Source organism: Herpailurus yagouaroundi, unplaced genomic scaffold (genome assembly GCF_014898765.1).
Source record: "Herpailurus yagouaroundi ecotype Mexico unplaced genomic scaffold, PumYag 202, whole genome shotgun sequence".
Classification (NCBI taxonomy): Eukaryota; Metazoa; Chordata; class Mammalia; order Carnivora; family Felidae; genus Herpailurus; species Herpailurus yagouaroundi.
The window spans coordinates 6,869,605-6,888,607 of record NW_024412433.1 but is presented as its reverse complement, the minus strand read 5'-3'; the positions used below and the strand labels follow the sequence as shown (position 1 = coordinate 6,888,607).

The following is a 19,003-nucleotide window of genomic DNA, read 5'->3' as shown; positions in this document are numbered from 1 at the left end:
CCAAGCAGGCTCCGCACTCTCAGAGCAGAGCCCGACTCAGAACTCGACTCCACGAACTGTGAGATCATGACCTGAGCCGAAATCAGGAGCCAGACGCTTAACCAACTGAGCCACCCAGGTGTCCCAGGCACATTTTTTTGAACAATAAATATACACTTATTTAACCCAGCTCTTGTTGTTGAAAATACAGATCATTTCCAATTTTCCAGTTATGAACAATGCTGTGAAAGATGTTTTTATATATGGACATTTGTCCAAATATGTAACACAAATTCCTACAAGTGGAATTGCTGTTTCTGCAAACTTGTTAACATGTTTTGATGATAATCTTATCTGGAAAATAAGCACATTCAACTGTCAAGATTTGATGCTTTGTGATGCTATGGTCTTTTGAGGTTAGTACCACTGTTACATTTGGAGGCATTTTTGGTGACTTTCAGAAAACTGCTCTCTCATTTTCCTCAGCATGTGAGAAAGTTCCTTCTATTTCTGCTTCTTCCTTGTCCTTTCCACAAATTCAGATCACTCAGTGCTGACTGCCGATGAAGTATCTCTAACAAGGCTGTAGAAGCCTGACTGAGCTACTCCCGGGCTCCACAGGAAAGGCTTTTTTATCTGTCTCTGAAGGAGCTTCCACTGGACTTAAGACATTGGAAGAGAAGCCGGGTTCTGATACTCCTTTCCTCTCCCCTGCCCTCCTCTTTTGTCCAATTCCATTTCATGCAGTAAATTCACTAACTTGTTAAAGGCAAATGAAGCTCAGACGATTCTATTACAGGCCATTTCCATTCTGAGTTGACATTTGCCATCTTCTCAAGAAACTGTCTTCCACTGACCATTTTCAGTATCTACTGGCTTCTTCCTCTTGTTTACATTCCGCACCCTTAGATTATCTTCTAAGAACCCATTTACTGTTAGATCATAGATAATTTCTAGGCTTCTAATCTTTAACATAGCCAATCTATTTACATTTTTCTTTAACCGTTCTTTGCATTCCATGTCTTCGTTGTAAAAAAAAAAAAAAAGTTCCCAAGGGCAACGGGACACGCTTGCTAAAGTATAGCGCAGCCAGACTTTGGGTAGGCCTTGGAAGATACCGGCGGTCTAGGTGAAGTTAGGCTGGCAATATACCAGGTACAGTACGGTGCACACTGCATTACATAGGTTATTCCCTTTAATCCTCACGGCATCCCTGTGAGGTAGATATCAGCAGGGTCCCCGTTTTACAGATTCAGAAATTGAGGCTTAGCGAGGTTGCCGCTCATCTACAGTCACTCAGCTACTAAGTGGGGAGTGGCTCCCACTTCTGCTTGTAAACGACGCGATGAAGAAAAGGGAGGCAGGCCAAGAAAAATATAAATCGCGGGGAGGGGGGGGGGGGGGGGAGGCAGAGAAGTTAACTTAAACTGGCGGGCGGCACCCTCCCGGTCTCCTTCCCGCCCGTAGCTGAACTTCTAGCGTAGCCCGCACGCCTCCCAGCGGCCGCTTCCCTGCTCCCTGCTCTTCCGGCCTCGGGAGGGCGTCAATACCCAGCGCCTCGCGCCGCCATCGGCCTCGCGCGTGCGTGTGGCGTAAGGCGTCGGGTGAGGAGGCGGGTCTTCCGGCCCAGATTCAAACCATTTCCTGCAGGAGCCGGAAGACCGTCCCAGACGGCGTTCGGGGCGGCCTGTGTGTGGAAGCGAGCTCCGGGCCGCCGGCCTTCCCGCGCCGGCTAGTCGCCCCATGCCGCGGGCTGCGGCCGCCAGTCCCCGCTCGCATTGGCGGTGCTGAGGCGCCGGGGCGACAGCGCGCGAAATGTCGTCGGGCCTCCGCGCCGCCGACTTCCCCCGCTGGAAGCGCCACATTTCGGAGGAGCTGAGGCGGCGGGACCGGCTGCAGAGGCAGGCATTTGAAGAGATCATCCTGCAGTGTGAGCGGCGGGCGGGTGCGGGGAGTGGGCGGGCGGGGCTCCACAAGAGCCGGCGGGAAGCCGAGGCCGAGCCCTGGCGACGTCCGCGCGCCTTGTGGCCGCCCCAACCCTTTTTTGGATCTTATTCTCTTTCACTGTAGACGGTTTCCCTACTAAACTGTGTGTTCTCCAGGGGCAGGCACCGTTCGTGCTTGTGCTTGGAAATCCAGCAGCCGCGCTTTGTGTACGTGAATAGGCTCCGGAAACGGCCCGTTTCGGGCCTCGTGTTATGAAACGGTCACCGACTTTAAGCCTTAACTCGCACAAGTAATGTTGTCTTCTTAGTGTAATGAAACGTTCAGCCTTGGAGTTCTCAGACCTCTTGTCTTTACTCCACCTCGGTGTTCTTTAACTGTTACAGGTTTTGAGTCTTACTGTTCAGGTGGGACGTTGTGGTCTTTACTATTAGTGAAAACTTCAATATGGAAGAGGTGGATTCCTCCTCTCTCCACCCCTGTGCACTTTGAGGACAAAAGTTTTTGTACCCTTAGATGAGTCCTAATGAGCGTTTCTTTGCCCCCTTCCCAATTTTACCTAACTGATGACACATTTGGGGGAAGAAATGGGCCCTTTTCAGTCCTATGGTTCCATCTGCCCTTTGGAGAAAAGTCTGGAGTTAATGTCGATGATGAGGTTCAAAGCAATAGAGGTATTGAATTCTGACTGTGCTAAATCAGTGGTTCCCTATCTTATGTGCACGTTGGTATGCACATAAGAATTAAAAAGCCCAGACCAATTAAATTGCAGTATTTAGGGTGGGACAGGGGTATGAGTGGTTTTTGGTGCTCCCCAAGTATTTCTAATATGGGGGCTAGTTTGAGTGCTGTGGTAAATGTGTGGTATGTGTTATTTCACTTTATCTTCTTGAAAATTCAGGGGCGCCTGGGTGGCGCAGTCGGTTGGGCGTCCGACTTCAGCCAGGTCACGATCTCGCGGTCCCGGAGTTCGAGCCCCGCGTCAAGCTCTGGGCTGATGGCTCGGAGCCTGGAGCCTGTTTCTGATTCTGTGTCTCCCTCTCTCTCTGCCCCTCCCCCGTTCATGCTCTGTCTCTCTCTGTCCCAAAAATGAATGAACGTTGAAAAAAAAAATTAAAAAAAAAAGAAAATTCTATGAGGCAGGTCCTAGTGTTGCCTTAGGAAACCCAGGCTAAGAGAGATTAAGTATTTCTTTGGGGAGGCATGCAGATTCGTGTTGGAGTCTGGATTTGAACACGGATGTGACGGGTCCTAACTTTTGCATTAAAAAAAAATTTTTTTTTTTTAATGTTTACTTATTTTTGAGAGAGTGAGACAGAGCGTGAACGAGGGAGAAACAGAGAGGGAGACACGGAATCTGAAGCAGGCTCCAGATTCTGGGCTGTTAGCACAGAGCCCGACGCAGGGCTCGAACTCAACGAACCGTGAGATCATGACCTGAGCGGGTCAGATGCTTAACCGACTGAACTACCCAGGAGCTCCTGCATTTTGTTTTTCTCGCTGGAGCCCCCAAGAAATGACCCTTCCTCGCTTTCGCTGAATCCACCCTCTTAAAAAAGATGGGAGGGAAAGAGAGGCGATGTGCTGTTGTGCGAATTCCTTTTACTCTAAGAGATGTGGCTGCCAGACGCACAGGGAACCCTTCCAACTCAAATGCACGTGGGTTACATAAATTCGGGTGGTCAGGTATTTATTGAATGCTTAATCTTAAAAGCTAACACATACCGAAAGTCACATTGGACTGGAAGTCTGACTCCACACCTTGCTGAACTTTTCACTTACCTTTCTGGGTCTGGTTTGCTGCATCTATAAAATGCTGGTGAAGCTTGCCCTGTCTGCTTCATAAAAACTGTGTGCGTGAGTGCTTTGAAAGCCATCTACATAATAGCCCATAAACAGAAGTTGCTTGTAATTGTACTGACAGAGATCGAATGGTTTTTCTGCATTGACAGTGGACATTTAGGTGGGGTGGGGGGGATGTAGGAGGAAAGTCAGAAGGAGACCATCCTGGAGAGGGAACCCATCATTAAATAGCTGTAGTCAGTAGCGCATGCCTGAGGGGCTAGGAGCCCCGACTGAGATGAGAGGTAGTTCGAGGGCTGGAGAGCAAGACAACCTTTGCCTGTTAAGTTTTTCTCTTGGACATTGGGGAGGTCACTTCCAGTTTGCCTGTGGAACACCTTCCACTCCTTCTTGCCTTCCCAGGCCAGTCAAGTTCAGTTCCTGCCTGAGCCTAAAGAGAAAGATGAAAAGAGACTGTAGGGACAGGTGGCAGCTCTCCCTCAGCTGGATCCTTCTCTTTTTTTTTTTTAATTTTTTTTTTTTTTACATTTATTTATTTTTGAGACAGAGAGAGACAGAGCATGAACAGGGGAGGGTCAGAGAGAAGGAGACACAGAATCTGAAACAGGCTCCAGGCTCTGAGCTGTCAGCCCAGAGCCCGACGTGGGGCTCGAACTCACGGACCGCGAGATCATGACCTGAGCTGAAGTCGGCTGCTCAACCGACTGAGCCACCCAGGTGCCCCTGGATCCTTCTCTTTAGTGCGAAGAACTTTCAAGCAGGATCCCTCTGGAATGCCTCCTGTCCTTTTTAAGATCTGACTATCCCAGGGCACCCAGCTGTGGTGTGACACCTTAAAGACCTTATTAGAGCCCTTTGATGTGAGTGAACACCCAAGGTTGCAATCACATTTCCATGTTCTGTTGAACTGATGGATGAAATTAATCTAGACCAAGAGTATTTCTGTTTCTGTCCAGGAGTTCCATTTTCCACATGTAAAGGAGAAGTGGGGCTCAAGACTCTTTTAGAAGAAAGATAAGCCCTTCCGACAGGAGTACTCACTGGCACGAACCCTATCGAAATTTTGTTCTAGAGCGGTTCTGATCTCACACTTGTAGGATTTGTGACAACCCCCATCAAATGTAGCTATTCTGGAGGTGTCCCATGATCAATCTCTTGTTCTGCTCAGTGCCCCTTCCCCTCTTGCTAGTCCCCGTGGACTGTCATTCCTAACTACTTGTCATTTGAATTCCTGTGCCATGCTTCCTGTCACTTTTGTTACTTTTCAGAAAGAAAACTCAGTTTCTCTCTTAAGTTCTCCACTCGTGTGTTCTTGACACGTTAGCATCTTGCAGCCAGTCGCCTGAGCAAGGAATTTCAGGATAATCTTTGACTTCTTACTAGTAAATCTCCATTCGTGTCACTGCCTGCTTTTCAAATCTGTTAATTCACCACTGCCAGTAAGAAAAGGTCTGAATTTTTCATTCTGCTCGTTCATGTGTTGGCTGGCTCCAAGTTTTCATTTCTAGCCACTTACCAGATGACTGCCTGCCCTCCTGCCTGGACTCCACTGTCTTCACCCGTAAAACCACCCAGGCAAATGAGGGAAGATCACTCTTCTGTTCCCTTTTATGCTTGACCCTCTGTTATACTTGAGCTCCTTGAGGTCAAGGACTTTTCATAGTTGTATCTCTAGTGCCCAGATCTAAAAATTAAATTTTCCAAATGTAATAATACGGTAAAGCTGTTTCGCATTGCTTAGAGGTGCGTAACGTGTCATTTTTCCATTGTATTTGGTTGTGGTTTTGTCTCGTTTTATTTTTTTACTCCTATGATTAAAAATAGGTAAGTGGGGGACATTCTTGCAGCGAAGTTTCCACGGGTTCCTTTGACTGGGTTGCTCATGCTCAGGCCAAGAAGCATCGAAGGAGCGTATGTTCCTGGGTTTTGAACGGTTGCTACCTTTGCTGTCAAAGTGCAGTACCTAGGACTTTGAGGCCTCTTGAAAATGAAACCTATCTAGTCTTCTGGTTGTTTTTTTGGTCCAGATCTTTATAGGATAATAAGTAGTAATAAGGTGTGCACCGTTAAAATTTTTTTTCTTCTCTTTTTTAACAGATAACAAGTTGCTAGAAAAGTCAGATCTTCATTCAGTGCTGGCCCATAAGCTACAAGCTGAAAAGCATGACGTCCCCAACAGGCATGAGATAAGGTATTTTGGAACTATCCTGTATCGCTTGTGTCTCTTCAGCAGAAACGTGTCTGCGTTTAGTTGTCACTGCTCGTTTAGAGGCGAACAGAATACCGCATCCGTGCTCCAGTTTGTGTCTGCTCCTTTCAAATACGAACTTCTGAAGCCAAGTACCTAAAATCCTTTTCTGAAGGTATATGCCCACCCAGAAGGCTTAGCAGTAGGTGCTGTGAGCTTGAGAAGTTGCTCAAGGCAGGTAACTGTGCCAATTCCTTCTTCAGCCTCGGGGTCCACTTTTTCTGAATAATCACATCAGTAAGCATTCTTGAGCAGATTTACACGAATCTTGTTAATACTGGATTATATCCTGGTGCATAAACATATAAAGTGCTTCGTATATAGTACAGGTCTATTTGATCCTTTTTAGTTCGGTGGATTTCAACATATTTTAATAGAGTGTGAAATTAAGCTAGCTGGTGGCAACAAGCTTTTTTTTTTTTTTTTTTTTTTTAAGAAAGATTAGGAGAAACCTGCATTTTAACAGAAAGGGTAAGTTGTTTCATTAAACATGAAAATATGTGTTCACAATGGGAAGTTTGATATGTTTACTTGGGTTATTCATGTAAACTGTATTTCTTTTTGGGGGGTAAGGTCCAAGAAAATCTAATAGCCAGACTTAAGCAAAAGCAGTTTACCATAGAATTATTCTGTAGTGTTATTATTTTTTCCATGTTTATCACGTTTGCATATTACATATGAGAGTTTGTATGGGAATAGTTCCCATTATTGCTCTAAAATCTATATACTTTTTTGCCTATCCATTAACATTTACCAACAAAAACAAGTTGGTAGTAATTCAGCGATTTTTTTAAAACCCAGAAATGTGAGGTGTGGCTGAATTTATTTATCTCTGTAGCTAAATCTGCTGTATAACCATCTGCCATCCATGTTTCCTCATTTCACAAGATGGTCTCCCAGCACACCAGAGTGGGCAAGAGGAACAGATGGCCCAGCCCAGGGTTTGTCCTTGCTTAATAATAAATTCAAGAGATCCTGCCTGACTGTGGCCGGGGTGGGGGGTGGGGGGCGGGCGTGAGCGGAGGGGGGGCTACTGTAGTATTTAAAATATTAGTTGCAGCGTTCTGGTCAATTTTAGGTGTAGAAAATGCCATTTTACCTTTTTCATCTAAATTCAGTCAACTGAAAACTTGTAATACTTTGTTTCTATGTAGTTAGATTCTGGGTGATTATACTTCTTTATTCTTTATTGGTCAGCCAAGCTTATTTGTTTGGAAAGGTGCAATAAACAAATACACAGTAATTCTTTTGACTATCACTGGAGTGGTAATTTAATTGGAGGTCCTTCCTTTCCTACAAATTTGAGCCCCTAATCAGGCCTCTCCTCCTGACCGCCTTGTTTCTATTAATGGTGTTCTTATTTTCCACAAGTCATCTATGATTCCTTTTTCCCTCAGTATCCTGCCCCTCCTTGTTGGTAGTCACCCACTCAGGCATGCTCATTTTTCACTCACAGCCTCTTAATGCATCTGTCCCTTCATCCGGTGGGGAGACTAGCTCAAGGGGTGTTTGATGGTGTCGTAAGGGTGTTTGCAGAAGATGGGCCTGGTTATTTCCTTCTGCCTTCTGTCTCCTTAAGTTCTGCCTGTCTCATCCTAGTTATTCTTAAAACGCTACTGCCCATGCTTAAAAAGCTTTATCTGGATCAATTATCTGAGTCTCTTCTGAAGCGTTTTAATCCCTTTGCTTTCTGAATAGGTTAACATTAAACTCCTCAGCCCAGAAATCGTTCAGTCCTGTCTTTGTGTGTGTGTATGCTTCCTGGACCGCAGCATCTGGCAGAATTGTTAGAAATGCAGAATCTTGGGCCCCCGACCAGACTTACCGTTTCAGAAACTGGGGGTGCAGGGATGAGGGTGGTAAGGGCCACCATAATCTGTAATTAGGTGATCCTGAGAACCACTGCTTTAAACCATGGCTGCCTAGGAGTCCTTGTCAGCTAGCTGCATCACCTGAGGGGTATAATGAGTGGCCTGATGCTAGTGTCCTAGAAGAAGGGACTAGTTTTACATTTGCATATTGCACATTGCTTTGCATTAAAATAAGAGGATTTAGTACAAATAATTCTAGTCTTTCTGCCTAGTTTAGGATGGTTTCTTGTAAAGTGTTCCACTTTCTAATCTCTTGGCTTCGACTTCATGGGCTAAAATTGGGGAAGGATTAAGTTGCCTCAAAGGATGAGGTATTAGGATGTGCTTAGAACATGTGATAGAAATAGCTTTAGACATCAAGGGTAAAGTTAGGAGGGACTGTCATGCTGCTGCTCCCTTTTCCCTCTGGTTTGTTACAGGGCAGACAGAGGAGGCTGTTCTCCCCCCTCCCTTTGGGTGCTGGTGTCCTACTTTTCCAGCATCTTCCTCTTCTCCATCTTGTGCTTTTCCTGGGTGATGGTTTAAACGTCTGACTATCATCTGATGGTTCTCATCTGTAGCTGCAACGGAGACCCCAGCCCGGAACTGGAAGCCCACAGTTCAGTCATCTGCTGTTTCTGAGAGAGGATGTAAACCCTTGTGAAGTCTCCAAAACCACATTGACCCTGAGAGAATCTGAACTCAGTTCTGTGGTTTCAGATATAATCTGTTTGCTGACAGCTTCTACTTGCTCTCTTTGAGCTTGGACCTCTTTACGTGACGTGCAGACTCTGACACCCGGTTTCCACTCCACACACCAGCTTGGGTGTCCAAACCGCACTCTTCAGGCCTCCCCCGAAGCCTGCTTCCCCTCTAGTCCTAACCATCTCAGTAGGTGGCACCTGTGTTTTATCAGTTGCTCCCAATGCCTTGGAGTCCTCATTGACTGCTGTCTTTCTCGTAGACTCCACAGCCAAGTCCAAGGCAAATCCAAGGACTCTCTTCGGAATGGATCTAGGATCTGACCACCTCTCACTCCCTCCGCTGCTACCACCTCGACATGAGCTGGACTGTGTAACAGCCTGCTAACTGATCTCCCTATTTCTACCCCTGCCCCCCTGCAGTCAGCAACCATAGCTGTGCTTTTAAAGCATACGTTACTCTTCTGTTCACAGCACGACAGTGGCTTCCAGTCATGCCTAGGAAAAGTCAGGGTCCGAAGAGGGGCCTGGGAGGCACTGCATGATGGCCCCACCTCCTCCCTGACCGTCTTCTCTACCCTCCTGCACGCGGGGCTCCTCTCACACTCTCCCGAGTGCACCAGTTGTGCCACTGCCTCCGAGCCTTTCCAACATTTGACGTTTCTTCTGTGTGTCAGGCTCCAGCCCCTGGGGGCTGCATAGCTTGCTCCTCACTTCTTTCCAGTCTGCAGTCATGTGTTGCCTCCCAGAAGCCTTCGAGTGCCCTATATAGAACAGGACCCCTGTTGCTGTGTTCCCCTCTTTACCCTTAGTTTCTCTTCACATCTGACCATCTGACTTCATGTATTTACTTGTCTGTTGTCTGCTCTTAACTGTTTATCAGTTGCACAAGGGGGCGCCTGGGTGGCTCAGTCAAGCATCCAACTTCGGCTCAGGTCATAATCTCGGGGTTCGTGGGTTCAAGCCCTGCATCGGGCTCAGTGCTGACAGCTCAGAGCCTGGAGCCTGCTTCGGATTCTGTGTCTCCCTCTCTCTCTGCCCCTCCCCTGCTCACGGTCTGTTTCTCTGTCTCAAAAAAATTTTTCACTTGCATGAGAGCAAAGCTTTGTGTTCACTTCCTTCTTCCAGCTCTAAGGTCAGTGCCTGGCATAAATGGACCTTGTCTTCTCCATATTTACCTAAACTTCATCTGGAACCCATGCTTTGTTCCTGACACGACCAGTGTTTGGGTTGTGGCTGGTTTATTTTACCAAGTGTCTCATGTTTCCTGCCTTCTAGAACTCCATTGCTTGGAGGAACTGAACTGCTTTACTGGCTACGTTGTCATGTGCAGGTTTGAAATTCTGAAGTTACTGTTCACTGCCTGATCGAAGAGGTTTGAGGTCTGATTTTCTTTTTCCTTTCCTCTCTTTTTTGCACGTTCTCTTCGCCTTCCTGGTTTGGGGATTTAGTCCTGGCCACGACGGTGCATGGAATGATAGTCAGCTACAAGAAATGGCCCAGCTGAGGATTAAACACCAAGAAGAACTGACTGAATTACACAAGAAACGTGGGGAGGTACCGATAGTCGCTCCCCATCTGTCTTCTGCTCTGTGCGGGCCCTGTGGTGGGGGAACAGGTGGGCAGGCACACTAGAATTAGCGCCATCCCAGCTGCCTGTGGCATCGGCCTGTCTCTGAGAACGCAGCATCGGGAAAGGTGAGGTCTTCCCCTCCACCAGCAGAAGGGTGAGCCCGTGGGATAACTGCTGGTTGCCACACTCACAGGTGACATGACAGGTATAAGTGGAGAAACCTCGAAGGAAAGAGCTTGCTGCTTGTTCTACCGAAGGTCTAATACCTTCCTAAAGCATTTGAGAGTGAACCCTGCAATTTCAGAAAAGTTCATTAGAAAGAATGAAAAAGTTCTGGGCTGTGTTTATCCTGGGTGGTGGTCTGATGGCAAATTGTAAAAAGAAAAAGTTATCAGTTCAGCTCAGTTGATCATTTTATCGGCTGAAGGGTTTGAAAAGGTGGCCAGCAGGGGTGGGGGGTGCAGACAGGTGTCCTCAGAGGGAACCTGTAGCACTTCTCGTCTGCCCACGGCTGCTGTCGGCAGGCGGGGAGCCCACATCGTTCCCATGAGTGTCCCCATTGACCCCTCTGCTCCTCGCTGCCACCTAGCTCGTTTCTTCTTGGTGCCTGGGCCGAATCCCACGGGCATGTTTTCTAGAGTAACCCACTGTTGTTTAGTTTCCAGCTGAGGTCCTGAAATCTCTCACTGATGAAAGTGTTCTTTCCTCCCCAGTTAGCTCAGTTGGTGATTGACCTGAATAACCAAATGCAGCAGAAGGATAGGGAGATGCAGATGAATGAAGCAAAGTGAGTAGAGGCGACCCTTCTGGGACTGGTCATGGGTTGCACTTGTCCTTTTACTGTCGGCCGGTGGGCGGGCCGGCGGTGATGGCTGGTGGATGGGAGCCACACCGGGCTCAGCAAGAGTGTCATTTCTGTGCATGCACAGCCTACCTGCTCTAAGGGAGACAAAGGCAAGGACAGTGCCCTCAGTCTCCCAGGTTCCCAGCACACCCCTGGGAAGTACCCTTGGCCCATGGAGTGTTCCTGAAGCATTCATGGCTCTCCCTGTGGGCACTGCATATGGCAGCCGGTGTCTTCTGTGGTGGAGATGCGGCCAGCATATGTGAGTGTGTGGCCCTTGGGAACAGGGATGAGTTTGTGGGCAGGACTATTCTTGATCAGGGAGAAGCCTGGGATTCCCAGTCCTAGGACGTTTGAGCTGGAGGGGAGCCTGTCTTTCATCTGTGCCTTTTTCCCTTTCTCTGCAGACAGGGGTCTCCAGAGGCTTAGAAAGGCATCTTTGCTCCATGAATGATAGAATCAATAGAATGTGCAGAATTTCCAGCCTCCTCTTAAGCCCCCACTTTAGGCATCAAAGCTCCCTCTGGGGATCCTGCTTTTGTAGTCATTCATCATCTGGATGAATTTCACCCTACATATTTCCTCTCCTAATGGGCTTGTCCTGGAAACCACTGAGGCTGGGCTGGGCTAAGTAAGAGTCCTCCATGGCACCAGGTGTGCTGGCTGAGGTGATTGTTGGCGGCCCGTGCTCACGTACCTGGCCAGGGTCTCCGGCACAGGGCTCTCGCGTGGTGCCATTCCTCCTCTCTGTGTCCTGCTTTCAGAATTGCAGAGTGCTTGCAGACCATCTCTGACCTGGAGACGGAGTGCCAAGAACTGCGTGGTAAGCTTCAGGACCTCGAAAGAGCCAACCAGACCCTGAAGGATGAGTATGATGCCCTGCAGATCACGTTTACTGCCTTGGAGGAGAAACTGAGGAAAACTACTGAAGAGAACCAGGAGCTGGTCACCAGATGGATGGCCGAGAAAGCCCAGGAAGCCAACCGCCTCAATGCAGAGAATGAGAAGGATTCAAGGTGAGACATCAGTCCACTGTTAGTGGTTTCTGTTTTTGGGGAAGTAGAGCCTAGTTCTCTGAAAACAAAAAAACCTAAATCTGTAGCTCTGATGATGGGGGACAGGATGAGACAGTCAGAAAACACTAGTCAAATTAGAAATAGCAGTGGTGGATATAGAAGAGATTTGCATTTATAAGAACACTTTTGTGGCTGAGCAGAGGATTACCTTCCAGAAGGGTTTTTGGCCTGTACAGTTATTTTCCAGTTTCTTTCAGTTTTCTGGGAGAAGAGCTGATTCATTCTTTCTTTTTTTTTTTTTTTAAATGTTTATATTTGAGAGACAAGAGTGTGAGCAAGGGAGGGACAGAGAGAGGGAGACACAGAATCCGAAGCAGGCTCCAGGCTCTGAGCTGTCAGCACAGAGCCCGATGCAGGCCTTGAACTCATGAACCATGAGATCGTGACCTGAGCCAAAGTTGGATGCTTAGCCAACTGAGCCACCCAGGAGCCCCAGAAAAGCCAATTCTTGAACAGTATAAGGTAAAGCAGAATTCAAAAAAGATTGGAATTTCCCCCACCCCTAACTTCATAAAACTGTCCAGACCCATACAAGGTTCTGGCTAGTATACAAGAGGGGTACGATCTAATCTCGCATGAATATAGATGGGAAATTCCAAAGTCTCAGATTTCACTGGTACTTTTTTTTTTTCCTACTAGGATTTATCCCAGGAATGAAAAGATGGTTCATTAGGAGATCAATTAAGCCTATCACCTTGCATGGTAAACAGTGTGACCACTTTAGTAGATCCCCAAAATGCCATTTGTTCAGACTCAGTTCCCAGTCCTGATAAAAACCCTTAAACTTGGAACAGAAGCTTTTAATAAAAACACCTGTCTACAGCCAGTAGCTGATGGTGTACTTAACGGGGAAGCCTCCCATCTCAGACCCCAGGAGTCCGTCTCAGTGGAGGGAAATGTGTGTTGAAAATTCCCACAGAGTCCCTAACACATCAGAACCAGGACACGGAACGCAAGGTACTAGAAGCAGCGGGTGGGGGTGGGAGAGGGGTCATGCTGATCCACCTAGAAAGCCTAAGAAAATCCCCTGAGAAAAACTAGCACTTAGTGTTCACCAGAGCTTGGAACATACGATTTTAAAGCCCTGGGTCAGTAGTTTAGAATTTGAAAACCCCCGTTAATCTAAAAGAATGAAAATAGGAAAAGGTCTTAAAGAGTAATAGTGATAGTTACTCCTACCAAATGACATATTCAGGTAGATTTCAGAATCTATGTAAAAACTGAAACCATGAGGTAGAAGTAAAAAAACCTGGTTATCTGCTATTGTATGAAAAATTCCTAAGAGGACTTTCTTTTTTTTTTTTTTAATTTTTTTTTTCAACGTTTTTATTTATTTTTGGGACAGAGAGAGACAGAGCATGAACGGGGGAGGGGCAGAGAGAGAGGGAGACACAGAATCGGAAACAGGCTCCAGGCTCTGAGCCATCAGCCCAGAGCCTGACGCGGGGCCCGAACCCACGGACCGCGAGATCGTGACCTGGCTGAAGTCGGACGCTTAACCGACTGCGCCACCCAGGCGCCCCTCCTAAGAGGACTTTCTAAACATTTTAAAAGTAACAGAAAAAGTGGACTGTGTAAAATTTTCAGATTTCTTAAAGTCAGAGAACACAAAAGCAATCAATGGGACATGTGATTGTCAAGTAAATCTCCTGATATGGAATTGGATTAAGGAGTAGGCGAGCCCTTGCACAGGTGGGAAGTGCAGGGGGTTCGCAAAAGCACGAGCGCACGTGGTCCGTCCATCTGGCCCCCACAGGCTTGGGAAGGAGACGAAAAGCGCCTTCACGTTGCTCGTGGCGAGCCCGTTCCACCACCTCCCAAAGGGCACCCGGGCAGGACCTGAAAAGTGTTCCCACTTTTTAGGCTTCATCCTAAGCTGGTACGGAGACTTGGTCACGGGTGTTGTTTTGTGACGGCACATTACTCATAGTGAAAAAGCACTAGAGCCCTTGGGGGAGAAATAAATAGGGATATTTTCCTCCAGTGGGATTTTCCAAAGTCATCTAAAAATACATGTTTTAGGAATACTTAGTGATGTGAGAAAATGGATAAAATTAATGCAACTAAAAATAGGACGGGAAATGTTTTCATAGAACATCTAAAATTTGAATGAAATCAGATGATTGAAAGGAATTACGTTGTTAATGGTGCTTAGTTCTTGGTGGTGAGAGTGTGGCTTTTGTTTTCTCATTTTATACTTTTCTGTATTTTCTAACTTTAAGTTTCTGTTGCATTAAGAAACTTGAGCTGTCCTTTTGGATTCTGTCTCATATACTTTTTTTCTTTCCTGTAAGATTTTATTTTTATTTTGTTTTTATTTTTTATTTTTTAATTTTTTTTTAAATTTTAACTTGTTTTATTTTTTATTTTTTTAAAAATTTACATCCAAATTAGTTAGCATATAGTGCAACAGTGATTTTGTAAGATTTTATTTTTAAGTAATATGTACAACCAACATGGGCAGCATGAGGCTTGAACTTACAACCCCAAGATCAAGAGTCACATGCCCTGCGACTGAGCGAGCCAGGTGCCCCCGTGTTCACTTTAAGTAAAATAGCTCGGCCTCTGCTGTGGAGTCCTTCGGCAGCTTCAGGGTGGTGAGCTCCCCTGGGATGCCTGGAAGTCATAGTGTTGCGTGTTGAACACCTGCCCAGGGAGAGGCAGGCAGGATGAGGAGCTTGGTCATCGCAGCGGATGGGAGAATAATACAGACTTCGGTTGAGAGTGGGATGAGAGCATGTTACATGTGTGCTCTAGTTCCTTCCTTTGGAATGTCCTCCTGCGGATATGCTGTCGGGGGTATTACTATCTGATTGCGTAGGCAGGGCCCGGGCTTTCTTTTCATTACTTTGCTCAGACTTTACTCTTTAGAAATTTTCCCTCCTTCCTGCCAATCCCCAGGTTAGATGTCCTCCTCCTAGCAGCCTTTGTTTACCTGATAGCGTGGCCCATTCCGTGTTCTGACGTAGCTGTTCCTGCTCTGCTGAGGTCTGTCCTCATGGTCAGGCACAGCGGCTGCCGTGTCACACACACTCGGGGAGTATCCAAGGAGGACGTTTCTTTTTGGCGCCTCTAATGAAGGCCGGGCTGCTGGTGTTCTCTCCTCCCTGTGACCCTCAGTCTGTCCTATGTCCCTTGCTTGCAGCAGGTGCCTTTCCAGTAGAGGAGGGTCACACACCCCACCCTGACATCCCAGTTTCCCTCAAAGGTATCTCTTCCAGCTAAGAAGAAATTATTAAAGTTTGTCATTTGTCCTGTTCTCGTCTTCCAGGTAGAAAATTAAGAGTGTGATGCACTTTCTTAAGCTGCAGCGTCATCCCTTCCCAAGATTCAGATATGCTACCTAGGGAACTTTTCCCCGTTTTGAGAATTAGCGCTGTGATCGAAGCTTTACAAAAAGTTCCAGCAGAATTCTTGGCTGGGGCTTGATAGCAGTGCTAGAATTCTGCATTGGGGGATCTCCACATAAAGGGTAAAAACCACAAGAGATGAACTTGCCGTGGAAAAGAAAACGAGGCCAAGGTTAAAAGTTAGGGAGATCTTGAATTTAGGACTTGGGGAAAGACAAGAATTGTTCTGAGAAGAGGAAATAGTGGACTCAGCTGCTGACCACATTAAATTTTGTCTGCAGCCGAGACGTCTTGTGTCCAGCCCTGGTCAGTTGAAGCCATGTGCGTTCTGACAGTTCAAGAATCTCCTACCTCAGTTTCCTTATCTGTAAAATACTGTTTAATTTCAAAGCATTGTTAACGATTAAATGAGTTAAAACCTGGAAGTAATAATACCAAGCCAAGCAGAAGTAAATTCTAAGTAAATCTTAACTGTTACCATTCATGCTCTGGGTACATTGCTGCAGAAAGCCAGCTCTAGACCACCACTAACCCTGGATAAACCTGGTGTGCCTTTATGTCCTGAGAGGCCCCGGGTCATGACAGGCAGGCTTCTCCCTTGCTAGTTCATCACTGCTTTCTCTAAGAACATAATCCCTCTTCTGGGCTTTGCTCTGGAATCCCTTAAGATAGGGTTCCTTACTGATGTTACTGGTGTGGGCTTGGGACTTTGGTAGCTTTGCCCAGGGCAGTTATGTTACTGTATTTTATTTTTGAGTTTATTTATTTTGAGAGGGAGAGCGAGAACCCCAAGCAGACCCTACACTGTCAGTGCAGAGCCCGACGCAGGGTTTGAGAACTGTCAGATCATGACATGAGCTGAAAAGAGACGCTGAACAGACTGAGCTGCCCAGGTGCCCCCCAGGGCAGTTATTTTAAATGCGCTGGATATTCAGATGTGTTATTAGAGCTAGAAGTTTATTGAGAGCCGAAACCCCATGCTTTCTTCAAGCAGATATAACCAGTGGGCTTTGTTTTAATAGGCGGCGGCAAGCCCGGCTGCAGAAAGAGCTTGCAGAAGCGGCAAAGGAACCTCTACCCGTTGAACAGTAAGTAGAGATATTCCTGTCAAAACTGTGCTGTTAGTAATTTGATTCACTCTTTTAAAATGACTTTGTAATGTTTTTATTTCTATAAAACCGTGTTATGGATTAGTGGAAAGAAAACTAAAAGATTTAAGGGAGCCGATAAAAACCTACTCGTTACCTCCCAGGAGGCACCTCTAGTGTATGCTCCTCATCAGCCATGAGCGCGAGGTCTGACTTCCCTCACTCTGAACAGGTGACTGCTGCCTGCCTGCTGCTTTCCTCTCGACACTTTGATCCATTTTCTACCCCTCGTCGGGCCTGTTGCCCTGTATTGCCGGGCTGGGGTTCTGTCTCTTGCTCTCCGTTCTTGGTGACTCCTGTAGGAGAAAGGTGTTCATACCGAGGCCCTGCTTTAGATTTAGAATATGTACATTTCTTCTGTACTCCCAGATGTGGAAAATAAATCTGCAGTGTATTTTCCTGAAACTACAAAAAAATGATTGACCTAGAAATGACAGCTTTTCTGGAAACTACAAAAAATGATTGACCTAGAAATGACAGCTTATGGAAGCTGTTTATGCTGCCTCCTGATTGCAGCATAAAGAGGTGGCTGGGCATGACACGACTCAGGTCCCGCATACCGCCCAGGATCTCACAGAACAGAGCTGAGCAAACCTAACCTAGGGGTGTCTGACTATAGAGGCCTGTTCTTAGTCTCTGTGCTTCCCACTCAGTAGGATTTCTGGGTCAAAGGCCGTGTCTATCTTTGAAGCGTTTCGATTACCAGTTGCCACATCCTGGTGTTTTCTTAGGGCCCTGGGCCTTTGCACCGTCTGAGTGTCTTCATGTTGTAGTATCTGAAAGTGTTCACATAGGGTCAGCTCACGTTTGCTGCTCTGTCGTTGCCCTTGTGTGAACACGAGTGACTCCCCCAACCCACAACCTCGAAGAAAAGAAAGGCCAGCCTTGTTCTCTTTCTTCAGGCCTGCCTTTGGTCTCCCGACATCCCTGCCAAGACTGGGGTCAGTTGCATGGAGTCAGTCCTAAAATCAATAGCCAAGGAAAATGAATTTACTTTGACTTGGTTTAATTTGCTTGGTAACAAGTTAAGTATATATTTACATAATCCAAATAATTAATCATGGGAAAATCTTGCTTTCAGGTTCTAAGGAGTCCAAATATTAGGTGATAAAGTCTTGGGTTGTTAGGTTTTATTACTTTACTTCTCCGTGAAGATTGCAACTCGGCAGGAGGTCATTAAGACCAAAATAATTACTTGCCTTCCCCTGAACCAGGAAGGGGAAGGGGAGGGGAGTGCCTTCCAGAGGCACTTTGTATCCAGTGGGATAAACAACAGTGCCTTTCTGTGGTTTGATTATCTTGTGGGACATGCGATGGGCTGACTCCCGAGATGTCAGAAGGACCAAGTGTTTGAACACAACCACAAAATACCCAGAGTCAAAAATGAATTGGGTTTAGATTTTGCTTTCCCGTTCTTTAGCATGAAAGCACCATTTGAACCCGACAGTGACGCAGCCGCTGATTTCATTGCTCTTCCAGCAGTCCTTCGCGTCCCCCTGGGCCTCCTGCCTACACTGCCCTTTTCTTCCTTGTACTCCATACCTGCCCCGGCCGTCCTCTGTGCCGCTCAGCCCATCTCACGGGACTGTATCGGGAGCGCTGCAGCTGTGAGCCAGACTTCTGGAAAGACTGTCCCTTGGCACACCATGTCGTTACAGACTTACTAAACCATTGTCGTTGCCTGCTGAGTGAGAGCTGCGTTCACACCTCACAGGATCAAAAGATGGCTTTTCAGGTTATTTCCAGCTGCAATTCTGGATTTGATTTCAGCAGGTTAAATGTTTCTCTTAGTACATTCAGAGTGTGGCCGCCCCTGGTCCTCCAGATAACCCTTGGCTGTCTCCGAGGCGCACAGGCTGACTAGGCGATGGTGCCGACATTCGTAGAGCAGACTCGCCACAGAGCTCCTGGTTAGCAGAATCAAAGACTCGGCCCCTTGCCTTTCTTTCCAGGGATGATGACATTGAAGTCATCGTGGATGAAACCTCTGATCACGCCGAGGAGACTTCTCCTGTGCGAGCCATCAGCAGAGCGGCCACGTAAGTGGACGGGGTGGGCTGGGAGAGGAGAGCTCGAGCCACAGTCTGACAGCACGTTTGTGGCCAGGACATGAGCAGCCTGATGCATCCAGGGCCCTCGCTGGAGCGTCCGGCCCCCCCGTCCTAGGCATGGAGCATGCGGGCTCCTGAGTGTCCCCGTCTTCCTCAGGTCACCTCTTAATGGGAGACAAGCTGTCCCGTTGTGCTGCCACCAGCTGTGAGGGGAGGCAGAAAAGAGTGTAGTGGCTTTCTGCAGGAGGGACAGGGACACCTTGTTGGGCAGATCAGACTGTTTACTTCTTACTTGGGTTCCAGGATTTTTTCTCTTTGCTAGAGCAGGACTGAAAGGGTGGGGATTGGTTATTTACGGACCCCTTGAGGTCAGATGAACTGTGTCCTTGTCTAAAGCACGATATCCAGGACAGTTAACTTAATGTGTGGGAACCTT

The 19,003-nt window shown here is 47.0% G+C and overlaps 1 protein-coding gene across 3 annotated transcripts in view; it reads left to right on the top strand.

Annotated features, from left to right (window-relative positions):
- Positions 1-1,629: 1,629 nt before the first annotated feature.
- ATG16L1 (autophagy related 16 like 1) overlaps positions 1,630-19,003 on the top strand; it is a 36,715-nt gene continuing 19,341 nt past the window's right edge. For all 3 annotated transcript variants that reach the window (XM_040450646.1, XM_040450644.1, XM_040450643.1), the window contains exons 1-7: positions 1,630-1,909; positions 5,824-5,917; positions 9,977-10,082; positions 10,812-10,885; positions 11,707-11,958; positions 16,391-16,456; positions 18,469-18,555. In XM_040450646.1, the coding sequence (XP_040306580.1) occupies positions 1,795-1,909; positions 5,824-5,917; positions 9,977-10,082; positions 10,812-10,885; positions 11,707-11,958; positions 16,391-16,456; positions 18,469-18,555 (794 nt within the window). In that variant the 5' untranslated portion in view covers positions 1,630-1,794. The remainder of the gene's footprint in view (positions 1,910-5,823; positions 5,918-9,976; positions 10,083-10,811; positions 10,886-11,706; positions 11,959-16,390; positions 16,457-18,468; positions 18,556-19,003) is intronic.